The following is a 23,020-nucleotide window of genomic DNA, read 5'->3' as shown; positions in this document are numbered from 1 at the left end:
AAAAAAGATAATAAATGTAAATTGTAGAAAAGCATTTAGAATATTATTCTATTTTGGTCGAGGGCGCATATCTGCGGATTTTGGTTTTTAATTTAAGTACTTAGACTGTCGGTGGTTTATGTTTTTCCCGTAAAATCGTGCTCCTGCACCAAACTTGAAAGACGAGTTGTTTTTAATGTTCCAAAATGGTGGAATATATCAGGAATCAACATGTCAAACGGAAATGACGGCTAAATAGTAAATAAAGTACAGAACCGTCGGACGGAAAAATATACACTTCGTATTAATAAATATTCTAAATATTCTATCAAATCCCACAAAGAGCATATGCCTTACTCATTTACCCCACTGAGTCATCAGGAGCCTTGCCAAACCAGTTATTTATTTAATTTCAGTTACAGCTCTGATGTGACAGAAGATCAACCAACAAAAACTTTCAACCAAACTAATAAGAACATTTACCACCCAGCAGTAAACAGACTCAGGAAGAAAGAATGGTTCAGGCCAAAGTAATCATAAAACATCCAGTGAAGGAAAAGAAAGGTTCTGACTAAAATCAGGAACAAGCTCAGAGGAAGGAAGAATGGTTCAGGTCCAAGTAATGATAAACAGACTCTGCTGAAGAAGGAATGGTTCACGATAGAGTAATGTCATCAGTACATTGACCAGTGATGGGATTTTGCTTGTATATTCCGGACAGAGCTTCATAGAAAGATAGGTTGCCAGGCAACGAAACATACGCCCGCAGCTAAATCGTCCGGGCAGTCAACAAGAGTTGTCGCATATTTTTACTTTTTTCGGTAATGAAACATTTATAATACACTAAAATCTGATTAAGAGCAACAACTCAGAAAACCATTAGAATTTGTTTGGTTTTTATAAAGTTCTGCCCAATGCTAACGTTTTGTATACAAAACTTTTAATACTGTATCATGGATTTAGCTGTTCCAAGTAATAAAAATTCATTGAAAATCAATCAATAGGCTTCTTTGTCTCATGACCTTAAACACTGTGTATAAATTTAAAGTCAATCGGATATTAACTTTGTCCTCTAGAGCGTCCACAAGATTTTTTGAAGTGATCAAGGGCCATAACTCTGGCAGTAATTATCGGAAATCGCCGAAAATCAATAGGCTTCTTTGTCTCATGACCTTAAACACTGTGCATAAATTTAAAGTCAATCGAATATTAACTTTAGCCTCTAGAGCGTCCACAAGATTTTTTGAAGTGATCAAGGGCCATAACTCTGGCAGTAATTATCGGAAATCGCTGAAAATCAATAGGCTTCTTCGTCTCATGGCCTTAAACACTGTATATAAATTTAAAGTCAATCGGATATTAACTTTAGCCTCTAGAGCGTCCACAAGCAATTGTGGACGCCGGACGGACGGATGGGGGCGACGACAATATACGACCACATTTCAATGTGGGCGTATAAAAATTGAGTAAGTATCACTATCTGTGATAACCAGAGAAAATGTTTTGGGGAAATAATTTTACGCAACTTCAGTGAAATCTGAAATCTCCTAATTTACTAACATGACTACTGAAGTTGCCTGATTTGTTTATCCCAAGGTTATGACTGGTTTGAATCAGAAGCAGAGCAACTGAAACTAAACCAAGTACGAAACAAAGTATTGCATGTTTAATAATGTCAGACTGCAATAGGAGGCAGACCACCATTAAATTTCATCATCTCGGTACCCACGAATTGTTGTTCGTCTATTAATAGCCATTCGCTCTCTGTCTCTTATCTCCCCTTTTGCATGCTCATTTTTGTTGATATTTTGGTCTAGAATGGACGAAGAGGATTTGAATTAACATTTTCTGCCAGGTTTTGGTAAATATTCATGATTTTGAGGCGGAAGGATAACAGGGTTATCAGGTTAGCTACGATGATATGTACGACAACTAGTTACATGTTTTTAGTATGCTTCTTCAAGATTGTGTATCTCAAAATTTTGGGTCAACCTCATAAAAATTTTAGTGCAAAGACATGACCATTTTTTTCTCTATCTGTAGTGAAAAGCATTCAGTCCAACGAAAATTTTGGGAAAAGTTGGAGGTGGGCAAAGAGGCCAGAATTAACATTGAAGTCAATGAGGAAATTAATGGTGGTCTGCATCCGGCTAGTTGAAGGATAAAAACAAGAGTTATTTCCCTTGTAACATAAACACCCAAGTGGCATGATAATCACTAGAAATTAATAGTCGATTAACATTTTTTGATTTCAAGTCCATGTTCAGCATAAAAAGAAATGAAATGAGACTTACAATCTGGGTGATTTGATGATATATTTGGACTAAAAACATATTTAAACTAATTAATCTAAATTTTGCTTGGAATCCTTCCCAAAACATTGTATTTATGTGGAAATACCCCAAGCTATAATAAATGTTTTAAAAGAAGTCATGTTTGTGTCACATGACTTGGCTGACATGGTATCTAGCAATGGATGTGAAGCCGGAGGATAATTCATTGCGATGTTGTCTTTAATCGCTGTCCATCTATCATAAATATTGAAGCCTAATTAAATTCTCTGATTATCCAGCGGCCACGTCTTTTTCATGGTATTTATCTCAGAAACTGTTGTACATTTAAGTCTGTCCTAGTCCGCTCACCATCAAGTTCAACAACAAATACATCAAGCACTCCCTAACACTGAGAGATCAGACAGTCTTTGCGCACAACCTTTGATGTCACTCGAGTAGGCAGCCCTTAATCATCAGACTGTCAATTAGTGACACCCTCTCATTTTTGTCATGTGCGTGCACCGGGAATCCAGTGTTTTCAAGGAATCCAGTATTTTTCTAGAAAGATTGGGTGAACCACTTTCCATATATATACCAAAATTGTCATACTTTTATTGGAAATAACCACCCGATAAATACTTTTGTGGGAAAGTATCTTTAATGTCATATTTGTCTGCACCAGCCAGGGCTGGCTAATGAAGAAGCAGTGTTCAATACAACACCAACTACCTTGGCTTAACTCAACTCTGATCTACAGATATCTTTCGAATTTAACTTTGGTTTATCTAAAATTCAAATCATATATCTTAGCCACAAAACTGGACAATTCCCAGAAATCTGAATACTGTTTCACATGATTTCAAAGAAGTGTTACAGTTTGTGTATCATTTTACAGCTTACAGTTCAAACCCAAACTTAAATACTTTGGGCACCACAGTGTGTTTTCCGACCGCCAGTTTTACCATGATGCAACTAAGCCAGGGCCCATAAACAAAGGGCTCCACAACACATGACAAAAAACATACATACATATATATATATATATATATATATATATATATATATATATATATATATATATATATACGTTAACCAAAACTCCCTTATTTGATTTGCTGATATAAAATAAATGAAGGAATTTGGTGGTCTGTATCCACTGAATATGTTATTTTAAATAGAGTTACTTCCCTTATACTGGTACGCCCAATATCTATACATAGCCGCCTTGTTATACAACAGACATTATTGATGATTTAACCCAGTGTTCCATTTTTCCAAACACATTCTACATACAGGTACCATTAAGATCAACATATTCTCTATGACTCACATAAAGTATAAATGGTAGATTTCTTTTAGGTTTGGAAGTGAGAAACCAAATGAGAAACCAAATTAGATAGAGTGCTAGAAATCAAATTTTCTTTCACAGTGAAATAGACCTACATGATGCATTATACCACAACATTGAAACATCAATCACATTTTAATAAAGTCATGAAGAAAAAAAAAAAAATAAATGAAGATAAAAAGAAAAAAATAGAACAATCAATGAAATTAGAATGAAGTGTGATTTACAGTGTATGAGTGATTAGATTCATTTATGATTGATGAGAGTAAAATATTCATAATATCAACTTAATTCCAATTTATATTGATTTTCTCTCGTTGCTATGCATTTGCCTCATTTATACCAAAAGTTCATAATGCACTTTGTGAAAAAAACAATTTGTGTTGCATGCAGTATAGAATTTAAGACTTGAAATTAATGAATGCCCATATATAATCACATTTTTTACAGTGTCGTTGAAGTTTGAATTTAAATTTAAGGCCAGAAATGCACTTTCCGTTTCATGGATACCATGCAAATTTGAGGAAGGGTTCTCTTATTAATGAAAAAGTAGAACAGTTTACATAACAAAATGTTTACATGGTATCACATTGTCACGCAGAGCCTATAGCCCATCCCCTTTCTCTTAAAGATGCCTTCACAAGCACAAACTGTGATTTAATGATGTATTTGGACTAAAAACATATTTAAACTAATATATATATATCTATCATAAGTCTGCTTCAAATCACTCTCAACATTTTAATTGAAAGAAAACTACCCAAAGCTGCAATGTCTATTTTAAGCATCCTTCATTGTCATGTGACTTGATTTAGGTGAGAGGTCCATTGTCAAAGCTTGTATCATTTGTCAATACTGGTTGTCCATTTACCATAAATATCGAAACTCAAGTAAATTCTTGGACTATTCTCTGCCAATTTCATTTTCTGTTGTTTAATCGAAAAAGTCTGACGTACATTTGTCTCTCACTGTTCTCACAACAAAACCAGAGACAGAGAGAGACATGGGGTTTAACGTCCACTTGATACAAACTAGGTTATTTCAGGACTAACACATGGTTCAATTTTATTTCAATAATTTGCTTGTGCGTAGGGGTTTTTAGCAGTGAGAGGAAACCGGAGGACCCGAAGAAAACCCACAAAGTTGGACAGGCAACCCTACTCCTTGTCACGTACAACCAGGGATTCGAAACCAAGCCAGTTGACTCAATGACAGACCTAATGATACAGCGCGCACGGGCTTACCATTCGGCCATCCAACTCCCCTCAACAAAACCAAGTGGTATACATCATTCAAGCAGACAGCAGGAGACAGACTGCCTGTTAGTGATCCCCTTAAATTTATGCCCTGTGCACACATATTTTTCCAATCTGATTAAAACACATATCCTATTTCGTTTCATTTTTATAGTTCAAAATTTCGTTTAACTTGTCTTTACTACACTAGGATCTGGAAGAGTTGTTATATATAACCCACGTTCTTATTGATGTGAGGGATTAGCCATTGAAGCGGTCTGTTATGGCAAGTTTTTGGCGTGAGTTGCATGGAACTGTGGGTTATCCACTAGAAACATCAATGCTGATTGATTAATCAAATGTCTACCATCATAGGGTCAAAAACCACTCATTTGACCTCTGACGATACCTCCCACCACAACTGGTAAGATCTTCATGTCGTAGAGGCCATCGAAAGTATAAAAGAACAAAATGAAATATAAATCTGTATTTTAATCAGATGGATATTTTTGGGGTGAGATTGAGTGTCTCTACTTGTAGACAGTAGTATCGAAGATTGGTACAAAATGACAAGTATACAGAAGTTATGTACGAGATTTGAGTAAAGAATTTACGTTCGGCGCAAGATTCAGCGACGGTCAAAATTACCGCTTCCAATGCATTCAAGCGTAATATTTAATTTATGTCAGCACAAAAAGCACCAAGATTTTATTCTGAGGCCACTCCCGTTAAGTTATGTCCGAGATTTGATTAAAGAATTTTCGTTCGGCGCAAGATTCAGCGACGGTCAAATTTACCGCTTCCAATGCATCCAAGCGTAATATTTAATTTATGTCAGCACAAAAAGCACTGAGATTTTATTAAGAGGCCACTCCCGTTAAGCGGTCAGTTGTGAAAATTCCCTTGGGTGGCTGCTTAATGCAGATTCTACTGTATATTATATATATACCAAATATGCCATACTTTTATTGGAAATAACTACCCTATAAAAACTTTCATGGGACTGTATCTTTAATAACATGTATGTCCTCTTTCCAAATTTGTAAGTATTGCCGAACATTAGCTAAAAACATAATTAATTACAGTGAAGATGCACTGTCATCGGAAAAAAAATATTTGGAAACTGCTCTTTTCAAATTGATAAGTATGTCTAAAAATATAAGTGACTGGAAAGTGAAAATGCATTGTCACCTGCATAAAAATATGTCTAAAAATATAATTAACTGGGAAGTGAAGATGCATTATCACCTGAATAAAAATATTTTGGAATTGCTCTTTTCAAATTGATAAGTATGCTTAAAAATATAACTAACTGAGAAGTGAAGATGCATTATCACCTGAATAAAATTATTTGACAATGCTTAATGAACTAATACCGACTTACTTGTAAAATATGAACTTCTTGTGCAGCAATGGTATCTACAGCATTTGTTACATCAGAAAATGTTGGTAAAAACCATCTTTCTAATATATAATCTATAAGTTGATAACATACCTAAAATACAAAAAAACATGGTTTAATACTTTTTTCTTTAATTGTTCCCCCTTTTCAATATTGATCTCCCACCATCACCATATACCACAATAAAATATCAAAATCGATCCCAATACCTTGACTTTATTTATTATATAGCGTGTAACATGGTTGGGTATGCAGTGTAAAATTACATGCTCAGTGCCAAACATCAATTTTGAAATTGCCCTATAGCTTTTTTAATTCTTGGACAATCTCATTACCCCCCTGGGAGAGAATTCACCCCAGGTTGAAAACCATGGTACTAACACCAGGTACAATTTTACGGATACACAATTACTGTGTTATTATTATTCAATGCTTCCGTTAAAGATCTCAACCTTCCGATGGTCTTGAATGTTGATTATAGGCTTGTCATGTAAATAAATGTCTAATTAATAATTTAATTACAATTTGAGGCCAAAATAAAGACCAGCAATAGGCATATTTAGCTCTTACATAATGCATCTTTGAAAATATATGTAAGGACTGTATACAGTCTTACAATGAAAGCGACCTGCACTTCAATAAACTGTTTTCATATTTTACTTTAATCCTGTGACATCATTTGGAGCGAGAAATGAGAATAATGTTGAAAGAATATTTACTTAAAACCATGCAACTTGTATTGTCTTTACAAAGAAATTACACAAATTTCAAGTAAAATTCTGTTAAATACACGCAGAATTTATGATAACATATAAAATTATCAGAGACGACAAAAATTTGTGCTGGAAAGTGGGGACAAACCTGTATTGTTTTACGGTTTTCAAAGGGATTAAAGACTCTCTATAAATGTTATCTTCAGTGAAAAATGTCTGATTTCATTTGGTTATGTATTATCGATTACACCACAATAATAGAAATGAAAAGGGTTTAACACATTACTTTTTCAAACCTATCGGTGAATGAAGACGGGAATAAGCCATGCAGGGTGCTATGAGAGTCTTTTTGCCCAGACTGCGGCATTACTCATATTTCGATTTCCATTGGTATCCACTTTCCCTCTATGTCCGTCCCATCCAAACAACTAGACACTTTTCTTTGCCAGGCCCTCCATCTCAAGGATAGCATCTGGTTGTTCGAATGGGATGAAAAAACGTGGTTCTGTGTACATTTTGATAAAAGAACCCTTGATAGTTCGAATTTCGAAATAAGAGTAGGCTGTAACGCTGCTGTCTGGATAAAATTTCGCTCATAGCACACTGTATGGCATCTGCCGTCTTTCATTACCCCAGTCAGTGCAGAAAGAGAGAGGGAGAGAGAGAAATTGGGTTTAACCTCCACTTGACACAAACTAGGTCATTTTGGGACTAACACATGGTTCAATTTTATTTCAATAATTCACTTGTGTGTAGGGGTCTTTAGCAGTGGGTGGAAACTGGAGGACCCGGAGAAAACCCACGAGGTTGGACAGACAACCCAACTCCTTGTCACGTACAACCACGGTGCAGAAAAGTAGGACGTTAAACCCCATTTCAATTCACTGAGAACAGGTATATTTCCAGAACAATTAAGCTTATGCCATGACTCTTGCATCATATTCATCGCAGCTTATGGCTAAATGACTTAAAACAAATCCCATCTTATACATTAAGTTAAATATTAAAGATAAATTAAATAAGATTTTGATAAAGAGCTGAATATATTAAAAATTTAATTATAATTACTTTATTCTGGGTGAATAGTTATGACTGAAGATGTAGCGTAGATAGTTTATTATCATAGCAACCTGAGTCTTAAGTCTCAATTATACATTTTATCGTTAAAATCCATTTAAATCTCGGCCATCTTATGGTCAAGGAAGATGATTATAGGCTTGTCATGTGAATAGATGTATAAGTAATAGTTTATATATATAACACTTAAAACCAAAATAAAGCAGACTCACCATGAATCTTTAAACTAACTTGAAATTAACATGATCGTATTATACACACATATTAAACTCGATGTTCCTAAGATAGAACCAAATAGTTTAAGCTGATTACTAAATATAAACATAATTAAAACCTATTAATTAAAGTATATTGATCCCATTTATTGTTGTTTTTCATCATAAAAGCATTATCTTAAAAATCCTGATTATTTATTTTTCTCCATTTTCTGTTCACTAAATTCACTTCCTTGTGGGTTGGAGAATTAACATCAACTTCTGCTAAGAATTGAATTATAGTCTTAGGCCCACTTTCTTTTTGAAACGGTCAATTACTCAGATGATGTAATAAAGGAAAAACAATTTAAAATAGTACAAATACTGATAAATGTGAAAATTAAGCCTGTTTAAGCTGAACAGATGATGATAATATTAGTTACGCTACAGGTTAAGAATAATTGTGCTTGTTTTTAAGTTACATAATTATGAAAGATCAGGGTTAAATCGATATAAGTTGGTAATTATTAATTTGTATGCATTTAAAGAATCTTTGAGGGTGGGGGAAAAAAGAAGACCAATGTTTCTACCACTGGGCTAAATCGATATAACTTGGTCATTCTGTGACTAACATATGTGGGTATATATTTGTCACAGGCACTTGAAGGGATTAAAATAAAACTTCTTACTACTGCTTGACTATATATTATAGTATATACTAATATATAGTCAAGCAGTAGTAAGAAGTCTGCTTGACTATATATTATAGTATATACTAATATATAGTCAAGCAGTAGTAAGAAGTTTTATTTTAATCCCTTCAAGTGCCTGTGATATTTGTATGCATTTAAAGAATCCTTGAGGGTGGGGGAAAAGGACCAATTTTTCTACCACAGAGTGAAATAAATATAACTTGGTCATTCTTTGACTAACACAGGTTATCACTTACTTCTTTTTTTATTTTGTATGCACTTAAATAATCTTTGAGGGTATGGAAAAAGGGTATACCAATGTTTCGGCAACAGAGGTCAAACAAGTGGTGACTGGTGCTAATTAGTTAGGGTTAGGGTTTAAAACCTCTATCTTCGAAATGTCGTACATTCTGAATAACAGGGCATGCCCAAGACAATACTATACTATACTATGTCACAAGAACAAACAGACTTTTGCTTTTGTGATGAAACGAAATTTCGATTTTTTAAAACCACCATCTTAGTATCACTACCCACAAACAATAAAGGAATCCACTTTCATCAGATACAAATATAATTTTAATAACTTAATGGCAGCTGTGTTCCTCTTTCATCAAATTACTATAGGGAAAGTAAATATAAACTTCAAGCTTACACCTATATTGTAAGAACTTTTTTATCTACGGTTTCTTTTCATTTAATACAAACACTTCCTGTCTTATTTAAAACATTATACTTCAATTAAAGTAATGATGAATCATTTGCTAAAATATCAAATTCCACACGCCCTCATACACATTAATATGTATTCAGATTAATAATTTAACATTTTATTAAAAAAACACTAGATAATGTCCCAGCATGGATTCAATCAGATTTAAACTAGGGCCATCAGCTTTCTCTGATACCAATAAAAGATTACGTTTAAGCAGCATAGATCAATGAAATTTCAATTTATCTTAACTTTGTTCATACTGAACAGAATTGAACCATTTTTGGACTGATATTCTTATTCGAGAATCATCTTTCACAAAATTGTAGTTTGCAAGTGATTCTTATAGTACTAAATGAATGCGTCAAGCCTTTAAATAAATAACAGAATAAAAATACTTCCTGCCTTATTTAAAATATTATTCTTCAATTAATATAAATTGTAAAATTATCTTATCTGAATTTACAACTTTTTTGATTGTTCTTCTATTATCATAATTCCAAGGTAAAATGATGCCATTAGTTTACATCATTTTATTATTGGATGTAAACTTATCTTAACTTATCTAAATTTACAACTCTTTGATTGTTTTTCCATTATCATAATTCCAAGGTAAAATTATGCCATTATATATTAGTTTTTATCATTTCATTATTGGATGGAAGTGGAGATTTTGTGATAAATTTAATAAATTATAAATGTTAACGTTAACATCTATAAAACACTGATTTCTCAACCCTTTTAATTGATTTTCTTTTTTTTTAATACTCAAAAAAGGGTCTACAGATAAAAATGTGCCATTATTAATAATTGCACGGAAGTAAAATTTTTGCGATAATATATAAATTATAAATGTACAACATACTAACTTTTCAACCTTTTTAATTGATTTTCTTTTATTCTCTTTTCAACATTTTTAATTGATTTTCTTTTATTTATTTCTCAAAAGCGGCCTTCAGATATAAAACAAAGTATGCCATTATTCATAATGTTACATCATTTGATTACAAGAAGAAGAGGAGGAGATATGGTGATAAATATAAATTAAAAATTTAGAGTGATTCATCATACAGCTTATCTAAATAAATCAGGAACTTTCGAAGAGAATAGATTTCGATGATTAATGACAATGCATCTTTAACAATAGCCCTCAAAATATAACAATATCAATTCTCTGATATCCAAATTATACTGCTCGAACCAACGCTGACAATAGACAAAAGAAACAGTGATTAAATATCAACATTTAGGAAGCTAAGCACATAAATGAAAGAAATCAATGATAATACGACAGGGGGCTGCAAGATAGGTCTGTCCTAATTAGTGGCCATCTGTTCGCTATATTACTGTCTTACAATCTCAACGACCATATATGGAAAGTAGTCCTGCTGTCATAGACATATTTCTGTTTACCCATGGCTATATTTGGATAAAATATATATCACTAAGAAAATAACAGGCGTCATAATCTACGTCAATTTTGTGCCACCATTTGTAAATATTTTTTGTTTGACTTTCGAGAGCTGGGCTTCGCGTACGTGTGTGTTCCTTATTATAATTTCTCGCTGTATGATATACACATACACAAATTCATACCAATATCGAAAAATGTTTCAATTTACTAGATTAAATTTATTGATTTTGTTATAAGTTTTTTTGACAATAATTTCCTAAACTAACAATCCTAGTAAGTGCTGAGATTGACCTATACTTCTTCAACAGCTATTGACAGCTTTTAAGGGAAAAGTATCTTGTATAACGGATGGGTCGATATAGCAACAAGTTAAATTTTAACTATGGGGTTTAGAAGTATGAATTGATGGGCCAAAGGGACACAAAGTCTCAAAAATTAAAGGGGTATTAGCACTTTAGGGAACTTTACTGGTGGTAAAAAATAACTTTCAATGTGACCAGTTTTGAATATACAAAGACATCAGACATGTTCAATTAGATTATATGATGCGAAAATTTAAAATTATCACTGAAATATTCACTTTTAATTGTCTTGCTGTACATAATCTTTTGGTGGTTTTAAATGAATTTTAACAAAATCCCATGAGAAAAACCTTACTCTAATAGTAAGTCAGTCATTGCTGTATTTTTATATGTCCACATTTAAAGATATTATACCAAATTAATTAAATTTATTTTCTTGACAAGAGTAACAATTTCTCTTAAAATTAATAACATTTATATGTTTTCAGTGACAAATCCTCTTACAAATTAATTACATTCATTTTCTTGAAGTGACAATTTCTCTTTAAACTAATTACATCTATTTATTTTAGAAAGTGTGATAATACATCTTTAAAATAAATTACATTTATTTCTTTGATGAAAGTGACAATTTCTCTTTAAATTAATAGCATTAATTTTTTAGTGAGTGGGATAATGACACTTCAAATTAATTACATTTATTGTCTTGGTGAGTGATAATTTCTCTTTAATGTTAATAATCTGAGGGGTTTGAATGTATCTAGTATAGGGTTGGTCCAATATAGGGTAAAGGCCTGAAACTAAATGTTAATTTTACATGAAGTTTAAAATCATCTAGTATAAAGGCAACAACTGATGTTAGACGTTAACATTCTTATAGCACAGCAAAAAGTAACTAGTGTAATGGATAGGACAATAAGGCAATGTCCCCATTGTACACTTAGGGAATAAATACTGAATAGGTCAATGGGACAATGTTGTAATTGTAATGCTAATCATCTACATGGTCAAACAGTATCCAATGAAAGGGATGGGCTTATTGGCCATTGTCATAAGTGTACTGTGGTTTTTTTTTGTGTTTTTTTTTATCAATGAGTACGCAAACTACCTAGTAAAAAGGATAGGCCAATAGGCTATTGTCTCAAGTGTAATATTTATTATGAATCGGGTTAATAATCTTCAGGCTATATTAATTGGGAAATAGAATAGAGTAGGCCAAGGATGTCACTGTCCGAACAAGATACTTATTTCACAATAATGGAAATGACCTCAAAGTATACACATAAAAACCATGTGTATCAATAAAAATGTACCATAAGTGGTTATTTTAGGCCAATCACTATGCCTGTAATATCTATAAGGTAGTAGGAATGCCCTGTATTACGGTTGTTGTCTTTTAAAGGGTCTCACTTCACTCTAGTCTTGAGGCAAAAAATTACTTTTCTGCAAAAGTTGACAAAAAACAGCTGATTGGAAATTATTTCTATCAACCCGATTCTTCTTGGTAATGGAGCCAGCTCCAAACTCACTGAGACACTACTTTTTACAGAGATTCTATATTTTCTGTGGCAAAATGGTGTCTGCAATATTAATGAAGAATGTGTGTCTAGGGAAAGAGAGAGAGAGAGAGGGAGGGTTTAATTTCCACTCGACACAAACTAGGTCATTTTGGGACTAACATATGGTCAAATTTTATTTCAATAATTCGCTTGCACATAGGAGTCTTAACCAGAGGGAGGAAACTGGATAAAACCCAAAAGGTTTACAGGTAACCCTACTCGTTGTCACGTACAAGCGGAGAATCAAGGTCACGTCACTTGACTCTACGAAGAGTCCCCCCCACCCCCCCATAAAAAAATATGTCTCATGAACAAATTAATAGTCTATGTAAAAGAGCCATGGCAGTTGGAAACTTGCAGATGAGTAGGCGAAAGCATTGCACAAGTATCCATAGAAACAGAAACTACAGTATGATAATCTCAAATAATTTAAGTAAAGTGTCAATGACACATTAATCCCCATGAGATGACAAATGTATACAATGTAAATGACCGACCAGACATTATATAGACAACCCCACACAAGTCAATAAGGTAAAAAAAATATCTCCGGCTCCATCGAGGAATTTAACTTTATCAAGTGTTGGTATCAATAAAGAAAAGTACAAGATCTTATTTATCACTCAACATTTAAACGTGGTAAAAAAATAAGTCAACAGTGAGGCTGATGTCCCCCGCAGAAATATCAATATAGATAGATGACAAACACTAATTAATTGCATATTTATCTTTTTCAAAAGTATCGAGCCATCAAACTGATTATCTATACTTAGTCTAAGAATAAAATGTTCACGATCAAACTCAGTCAAGGTTTTGAAGTACCTGGTAGTGAAACTATACACAAAGTTTTATCACTCTCCATCCGTTATCTTATCCTAAAGCATCGACCAATGAAATTGCTTACCTCTGCTTAGCTTTGGCAGAAAATGTTAATCATTGAACTCAGTCAAGACATTACCTAATGAACATCTACATCAAGTTTAAACATTCCACCTCAATTAAAAGCAGTTCCATAGTCTTGATCAATCAAATTACTTATCGCTAATTAGCCTAAGCAGAAAATTCTCATCATCGAACTTAGTCAAGGTATTGATATAATGAATCTATACTCAAGAGTTCCATCACTCTCATCCAATTAGAACCAAAGTTATCATGTTCCAAAGTCCCAACCAATCAAATTGGTTATCTCTGCTTAGCCTTTGTGGAAAATGCACTTTTGATTTTAAATAACGGTAAGTCTATTTCCCGAAGAAATACGGACAATTTTTACAGATGTTTGCAAAGAATAGAAAATTACATTATTGTGGCCTGATTGGGTTTTTTCAATGTTTTATCAACTTGATTTTTCCTAAATTTTATTGTTTTAAAGCCATATCCTGCCAAATGACCAGTAACTATTTTCCTAATTTAACGTCTACCCCTAAAAAAGGATGAATAGGTTACATGATCACAGCTTATAGTGTTCGGATTAATGAATTTTAATCATTTTGGGATCAATATTCATTTTGGTAAAACTGCAACCTTTGATTGTTCGCCCAAAAATTATTTGCTATTTTTGTTACTTTGTCTATAATCATCTTTAAGCTTAAATCATTTATACATTTTAAAGGGTTAGGATACCCTAACCCTTAAATTAAAATTTAATAAATGACATTTTCACATCGATAAGATGGTGTTGTATTTTATAGTAGTATTGGGACGGGAATACAAAGGCTATATTTGTCTTATGTCTGGAATATATGTTTGTCTATAGTCTGAAATATTGTGCCTTTAATAAAAGTCTGCTCTGATAATCTGACTTAAATTACTTTTTTAAACTGTTTTACCTAACTTATGTCGAAACTAATTAATAATATTAACTACCCCAAAAAATATTTTCATGGAAAAAAAAAATCTCCTTCTTTTATTGAAAATTTATTTACCATAAAACTTTTAAAATTAAGCCTATTATGAATAAAATGGTTGCAGAGAGAGAAATAAATGTGGTTTAACGTCCACTTGACACAAACCAGGTTTTTTTTTGACCAACATATGGTTTAATTTTATTTCAATAATTCGCTTGTGCGTAGGGGTCTGTACATAGCAGTGGGAGGAAACCGGAGGACCCGGAGAAAACCCATGAGGTTGGACAGGCGACCCTACTGTCACGTACAACCGGGGAATAAAAAATGGTTGCAAATTAAAAGTGTCAATTAAAGTCTCTAATTATCACTTCAGAGAATTTTAATCCTTTGCACATACGAATTAAAGATTTAATGAATTAAAAATTTGCAACATTTGGCATTCCCTACAAGCGAACACCACCTATAATTGTTGCGTAAAATCTTTTGATGGGCCTCTTTTTAATCTGATTGAATCCCAGCTGGAAGATTATTTACCGTTAATATTTTGTTTTTATTAAATGTCAAGTAATCTATTTAAGTAGATTTTAATGTGGATTAAGCTGTGAATAAAATTGATATTGTCCGATAAATGCACAACAACGATCGGCGTCTTTCAATCTTTTTATATACGATTTTTATTGTAACTATTACTAACCATTAACACAAAATATAACCCCTAAAAAACACTCAATACTGACAAAACCATATTATTTCATTGTGTGGGATCAAATAAATTCAGTTGCCTAGTAACACAACTTTTTTCTTTCTTTAAGATTTTGGTTGGTTGTGGTGCTAATTCCCTCTAATTACAGAACTTAATGAGCCAGATTCTTATTCAAATTTATGTTGCTAACATATTCAAAAACCGTTTCCTTCTTTTTTGGGGGAAGGCTAATCAATATTTGTATAAATGGGTGTAGAGTTTCTCATACACGAGCTAATTCATGATAAACTTGGCCGATATTTTTGTCAATCTACTAATGGGTTCGGAACTCGTTCTTTACTTAGATGCACATCTGTGCTAGTATTATTTACAGTCCTTGTATTTCATCTCGCGTAAAACTCTTTTATTTGCGACATAAAATTGTTCCTTGTCTCCGTGCCTTTGATATAAAGTGAACATTTTATCAAAGGCTTACACGATTAACGTTCTCTTGGATAAAAAACTTAAATGAATATAGAACAATCTTCACAAGAAGAAAAGCAAAAACTTATTTCCGCATATTCTGATTCTTATTTCATCAACGTGGATTTTGCTTCAGATATGTCTTGAAGTTCTTTGAAACTTTCTTATCTGAGGTTTCTTTGTATACAATATACATATTTTTAAAAATGGATTAGAGTTTTCTGTTTTTGATGGTATACGATAATACACACTTTGATACTGCTGCTGAAAATGTTTCAATCTGACATAAAATACATTTTTCTTTTGTTTTCTGGAGGTGAAAGGGGCATCAAAATGAAAATAATTAAAAAAAAAAAAAAAAAAAGTCCTACCCATTAAAATTTCTAACCATCTTTGAAATGTTCAGTTCAGCTTCATGTGGCTTTGTACATGAAATATAAAAGCTACACGAACTTCCTCCAATAATGATAAGTGGCATTAGGTGTTCTAACAAGAGTAAGTATATCTTACCTCTGGCATGACATTATAAGTGGTACAGTAGTTATATAAATTGACATGTATGGCCAACCACTTGTTTTTGATATAATGAGAAGCATGTCGTTCATTTTCCTATCAAAGAATTTAATCGCTTTAGCTATGCAACTATGGCTATATGCAGCATATATTATATATATATATATAATTGAGCATATATGGATTTTTCTGAAATTCTGATGTAAAGTCAGATGTGGGCTTATAAAAATATATCAGCACCAGCTTGAATTTTATACTTTATAATGAGTATGCATAATTGCATCAGGAATTTTTTTAGGAATTCCATTTCAAGTGAATAGTTATGCATGAAGTTACATTTTTTAATTAAAATTTTTTAACATGAGCTGTTGGAAACCAGTTGGAAACCAGGCCAGCCTGCAATATGGCGCTGAAAATTGCAGCTGCAATAACAAAGCATTGTGTGTGCACCAAAATAATGCATGGTGCAAGTCTGGCTGGGGTCAATGCATTCTTCTACTATTCCACAGCATCCCTATTGATTTTCTCTTTCGTGTTGACATAGTTTGGCTAATTTCTTTTGTTTCCAACTGTCACTGAATGGCCAGTGAGGTCAGACTTCTTAAACTTTGTTGTTAAAATGGGTCCTTGCGACTGTCTGACGTATCAAGAAATGTCTTGGTTTTAATCTATTTATTCCATACCGCTGTTAGCTTAATTGAGCATCTTGTTTGATTAATGACGTGATGCGTCTCATTATGTTACGTCCAAATGGGATTTTTTTTAATATTTTCTGTGAACTGAGGTTTGGAGAAAAAAAAAAGTTTTAGATAGAACATTTGTATAAAATTAAGTAACATTTACTTTCCTCTAATTTCCATTGTTCAAAAACTTCAGACTTAAACACTACATGTATTTTTTTTTTTTTTTTTTCCCATGAGTCAATCATCTAAAAAAAGAAAATTTGTAGGTTTTGTATAAAATTAGGCAACATTTTTACTCCATTCTAATTTCCATTGGTCAGACTATATATACTGCTTAGGGTTTTGGGTTTTTTTCTATCGTTTCCATGAGTCAATATCTAAAAAAGAACATTTGTGGGTTTTATTCAAACTTCAACAACATTTAGTCCCATTTATTAACCAATCTTAAATATTGTTCTCCAATGTCATTTTTTTTTTCTCCCAATGGATTTTTTGAGCATTTAAAAGATAAGTTTTTGAAAGTGTATTTGTCACTATTGTTTTGTAGACATTTATTACCTCTCATTTTTGATCTAGTTTAAATACATTCCATTGTCCAAAGATATCAGATTTTTGACATTGAAAAACCTATGAATTTCATTTGTACCATAAGTCAAGATGGTAGGGTGTGTATATGGGAGGTTGTGGGGGGGGGATGGGGGGGCGGTGGGTCAAGTTGACAACAAAAATCTTGTTAATGTTTTTATTTCTAATTGAAATCCAGTCATTTACTTTTGTTAGTGAATCAAATACAAAACTGCCCCAATTTTGGAAACCGTTGGATTATTAGATAATATATCAGAATATATCTTTATCTTTTCTAAATGAGAGTATCATATTTTCAAAAAGTTTCCTAACTTTAGTTTGATTTTAGTGGACATGGGAACTCATCAATTAATAAATAGATCTCACAGTGCTCCTTTGTTATGAAATGTTGGATTTTAGCATAAAACAAGTATCATATTTTCAAACAGTTTCCTAATTTTAGTTTGATTTTAGTGGACATTGTAACTCATCAATTGATAAATAGATCTCACAAATGTCCTCCTTTGTTACGAAATGTTGGATTTCAGCATTTAAAACTAGATTTTATTTCACATAAAGGTGTCCTAAAAGACATAAAACCCTAATCTCTTATTACATAACACTGGATATAAACCACGTTTTATTGTCTCTAAACAAACGCTGTGAATAGTTTTAAATTTTGTTGTTAGTTTATAATTAAATGGCTATAAAGTAATGAATAAACATTAGTTTGTATTCAGCCAGGAAAGTTTCCCACACTTTTGGTCAAATAAAAGTTCTTATGGACGTCATAAATCTACAGTGGAATCTATTTTTTATATAACCAAACAGTAGACATTTTGAAAAGGATGTAATAAGATTTTATAACCTTCCAAGTCACCAACCATTTAAAGCCTCTAATCTATTACCTAGAGTCCATTCACAAAATGACCAAACCTATTGAAATCAGTGGACAATGAGATTTAAGCCATCAGCGGACATGAAAAGCTACACCTACCAATGACCACCATATATTAAGTGTCTATTCTCCAATTTTTCACGTACATCTGTCAATGTCGTTCCGTTTTTATTGAATATATAAACCATCAAAGTCAGCTTACTGTCAAAGTAGACTGAACAATATGTTAAGACTGTTACATGTTATTTGTTAGATGGCGATGGTGGACCGAATGACATTATTGGGCATTATTATCCATCTGCTATAGAGTATATGCAAACGATGCTTTCCTCATTATTCAAACTGTCCACTATCTGATGAGCTCATGGTGTAATCTGAATTGTCAACTTTATTATTTGATGGCAACAAAGGGTGAGAGATTGAATGAAGACGATGGCCGCTCTCGTTGTCCGATGTATTGTCATTGGGGCGTGTTGTGTGATGCTATTGATTCTATTCGACACTTTTATTGACTGTTTTGTCCCTTGCTTGCGCCCCACCAGCATAATCATGGCTTTGTTCGTTTTCTTCAGCCTAATGGAGGCAGAGGAGAGGAAATTGGACAACTTTAAGCGTGAGAGATACAAAAATATCCCCAGGCTTCTTAATCATAACACTAGTATATACGCTTGTCAGAGATATGCTCATTTGTAAATACATTTATCAAACATTTATTCATTATCCATTGTTTTGTTTTTAGAAATGAGCACAAGTAAAAACAAAATTTTGAATCATTTTGATACATTTATTAAACATTTATTCATTATCCGTTTTATTTTTTTTTAATATGAGCACAACTTAAGTAAAAAAATATTTGTATCATTTTGATGCATGGTCGTTACTGATAATAGTGGGAGTTAAAAAGCAATTTAAGTAAATAAAAGTTTTTCTATAAGAAGCTGCCATGAAAAGATGAAGACAACTTGTAACGAGAAATCCATGAATTATGTCAAATTTGCGAGGCTTGGTAAAAACTTATCATAACATGCTTGAAGAAATTACAGTATTTATCTTTTAAGGGTGGATAAATAAGTGAATAACGTAGATACTATTTATCGTATTTTGACAATGTCATAATGAAGGAAAAGAAGCAAGAGGTAAAAAAATTGTTTCAGAAATACAATCTCATTGAGCAGATGTACTTTGGTGTTTATTCTCAAGAGGTGAATCCAATATATTATGATTAATTTCCTAGTTTTTAAATGGCACATATCTAACTAAAGAAAACAAAAGAGAAAGAAAAAAAGCCAACAAAAATTTCTGTTAACTTGATTGAACACAACTTGTGAAAAATCAACAAAAATTTATCTAAATTGATTCAACAAATCCGGCATTATGTTTGGAGATCTCAAGTAAAAAAAAAAATATATTAATAATAATAATTATTAATATTTAGATAATAGAAACCGTGCTAGTTGTGATTTGATTTGAGAAGAAAAGTTTTCACCGTTATTTGAAGAGCAAGATAATACATGTACCGATACATTCAAATTTAAATATAAATTTATAGATTTTCTGGAATAATATTTAACTTGAAGAACCGGGTAGATTGAATATGAATATTGTCACATTGCTAGTTGTTTATATGAAGAAAAAAAAGGAGAATGATAACAGAAAGGAATTCCAATTATTATTGACGGAATTTGTAGGGAAAGTACATTAACACTTAAAGGTACATTGTCACGAAAGTATTTATTGGGTGGTTATTTCCATTAAAAGTATGGCAAAGTATAGACATCTAATCTTAATAGAAAAATACTGGATTAGACGAAAAACATCCAAGGGGCAAGCACTGGGCAAAAATGTCAGGGTATCACTAACTGGCAACCCAACTGTTGTCTGCCAGCTTATTGTGTGCTAGCTTGACTGAGGGAGCAGTTGTTATTTCCTGATCAAATGGTTAGGTGGTTTTGGGAAAATTGAGGGGTGTCAACAGACAAAAGACTCTGCAATTAAACTGCGGAACAAATAGTTGACAGAAATTAATTAAGAATTTACTTATGCCTGAATATGTATGATAAATGAACAGTAAGTAACGAAAAATACATTCTGAAAAAGGGACCCTCCCTCACTGAATTGAGCTGACAGACATGGCGGCTAACAACAGTTATTTATAGCTTGCAGTATCTCCTGATGAATACAAAGTTTGAGAGGGATTTGAAGCAAATTTTTGATAGATTAATGAGTTTGAATGTCTTTAGTCTAAATATATCATCAAATCACACAGTTGTATGTGGGAAAATATCCTTAAGTGCTTTAAAGATATGTTCTCACAAGTTCTCACTGATCATCATATTCATATTTTTATCGGACAATATCTAAATGTCCTCAAATTGATTATTTAATATATTAATATAAACTTCGAATGGTACCAGGAAGGATTAGAACAATTTTTTTTGTAAGAATATCTGTGGGTAGGTTTGTATTTACGTTGAGAAATAGATCTAGAAAGAATGTGATAAATGATCCATTTTCCCAATTTCAACAGAAATTAAAGGTTTGGATTAGAATACTTTTGGATTATGTTTTCAGATATTTGGGAAATAATCCAATTATAACACAAACTGGATTATAATTTTCCACCAGGTGGTGCTATGGCATTTTATTTGTGCTTAAGCTTCGTTGGACAGTAGAAATGGTCAAAAAGATTATAAATTACTCAACTTCATTTGAAGATGTGAATATAAATCAATACATAAAAGGCGGGGTTTAAAAAAAGGTGAACATTACCTTAAACAAAAATGAAATGGGGTTTATCGTTTCACGTCCTACTTTCATTAACCGACTGGGCTAATGAAGATGGAAGTATGCCATACAGACAATACAGTGTACTATGAGGGACATTTTGCCCAGACAGCGGCACTACAGCTTACTTTTATTTTTATTTTGAACTTGAACTTTCAATGGCTCTTTTACGTCAATGTGTCTTGCACCCACTGACAAGGGGAAACCACAACTGGAAATTCCAGGGGAACTTTCTCAACCAACACCGGCATCAAACCTAGACCCCTTGTTAATGAAATGAAATGGAATGAGGTTTAAAAGCCTACTGTTTTCCTCCACCTTGTTAGTGAGCCAGTGCCTTACTCACTGAGCCACTGCAGGCTCCCACAGCCTTAAAAGCTTAAACACTTTAACCTGATGCATGGTCTCTTTAAATCGTATCATACTGCTGTTATTCTAGCTCTTATTAACTACATGAGTTTTTCTTCAGTACCATTGCCATGTACTTCAAATTCAAACATTTTATTAGAGAAACAATAAGGAAAGTTTTCAAGAGTGCAAAGTAAAAAGATCAATTCTGATGAGAATGTGTGGGTCAATCTATTAGAAACATATCATATTTTGGTCACATGTTCTGTTTTTCATCGATACTTTAGCAGCTTCAAGATGAATACTTTATTATATCATGCAGTAAATTTCAATCTTGCAATCAATGAAAAAAGATCTAAATAAATTTTAACAGATTTTAAAAGCGAAATCCCAGATATGATTTCAGTGAATAAAATTCATTTGCCCAAGCAAATAACTGCAGCTCTGGGATATGATTTAAAAAAAAAAAACAGTATCCAGTTGTCCAGAGGATTCAGAGACAAGGTTCTTGACTAGTCATCAGCTTGTGCATAGATACACCCGTCAGAATTCAAATACTTTTTTTTTTAAAATTGCTGATTGTCATTTGTTAGATTTTGAATCCCCTGAAATCTACAAAACAGTCAAAGTTGAATTTCTAATAGGAATATCATTCCAAAATGGTTCAATTCCATTCAGTATCTACAAAGATATTGTCACCATGGTCTGTCAAGACCTAATAATTACTTTTCCATGGTCTAATTAATTATGGGTTACCTTAATATTGATATGACATCTTAGGACATAGTCCTCATAAGTAGTCTAATAAGAATGAGACATAATAGAATAATGTATGTTAATTGTAATATTTTAATCAATTGATGTATATATTTTATATTATAAGCCTATTTCTAGGTCTATAATCTTCTTTGTATTCCTTTAATATTTTAATCTATGTCTAAATTTTTGTGTTTATATTAATTGTAATGTATGTATCTAGGGGCAACACCTTCAAAGAGTATAAATATGAAGGTGGACCCATGAAGGAAACAAGTTAGGTAGGAGATACAGATAACATGCTACACTAATACTTATGCCAAATCTTGATTTTATAGATCTTTAGTTGATCATAATTCTGTATTTATATATACATTCTGGATATTGTCTGTTGTAATTGATATTTACTGTATCTACATAAAGTTCTATAATCAAGTGTTTATAATTTATGAATAAGAAGAAACCAGTAGGATGAACTGTCCACTTCAATAAGACCCTACTGGTTACAATATGATGAGAGGAAAAGTTTGCAACATCCATCATTCTCTGCAGATGATATAAAAAT

The 23,020-nt window shown here is 32.5% G+C and overlaps 1 protein-coding gene across 2 annotated transcripts in view; it reads right to left on the bottom strand.

The window, feature by feature from the left end:
- Positions 1 to 23,020, bottom strand: part of LOC126823749 (protein fuzzy homolog) — a 118,333-nt gene that overhangs the window by 40,591 nt on the left and 54,722 nt on the right. For both annotated transcript variants that reach the window (XR_007681291.1, XM_050552719.1), the window contains exon 4: positions 6,220 to 6,330. Coding sequence is in view for 1 of the 2 variants with exons in the window: in XM_050552719.1 (XP_050408676.1) it covers positions 6,220 to 6,330 (111 nt within the window). In the remaining variant the exon portion in view is untranslated. The remainder of the gene's footprint in view (positions 1 to 6,219; positions 6,331 to 23,020) is intronic.

Source organism: Patella vulgata, chromosome 6 (genome assembly GCF_932274485.2).
Source record: "Patella vulgata chromosome 6, xgPatVulg1.2, whole genome shotgun sequence".
In the NCBI taxonomy this organism is placed as follows: Eukaryota; Metazoa; Mollusca; class Gastropoda; family Patellidae; genus Patella; species Patella vulgata.
The sequence above is the reverse complement of the archived record's forward strand: the minus strand, read 5'-3'. Positions and strand labels throughout refer to the sequence as shown.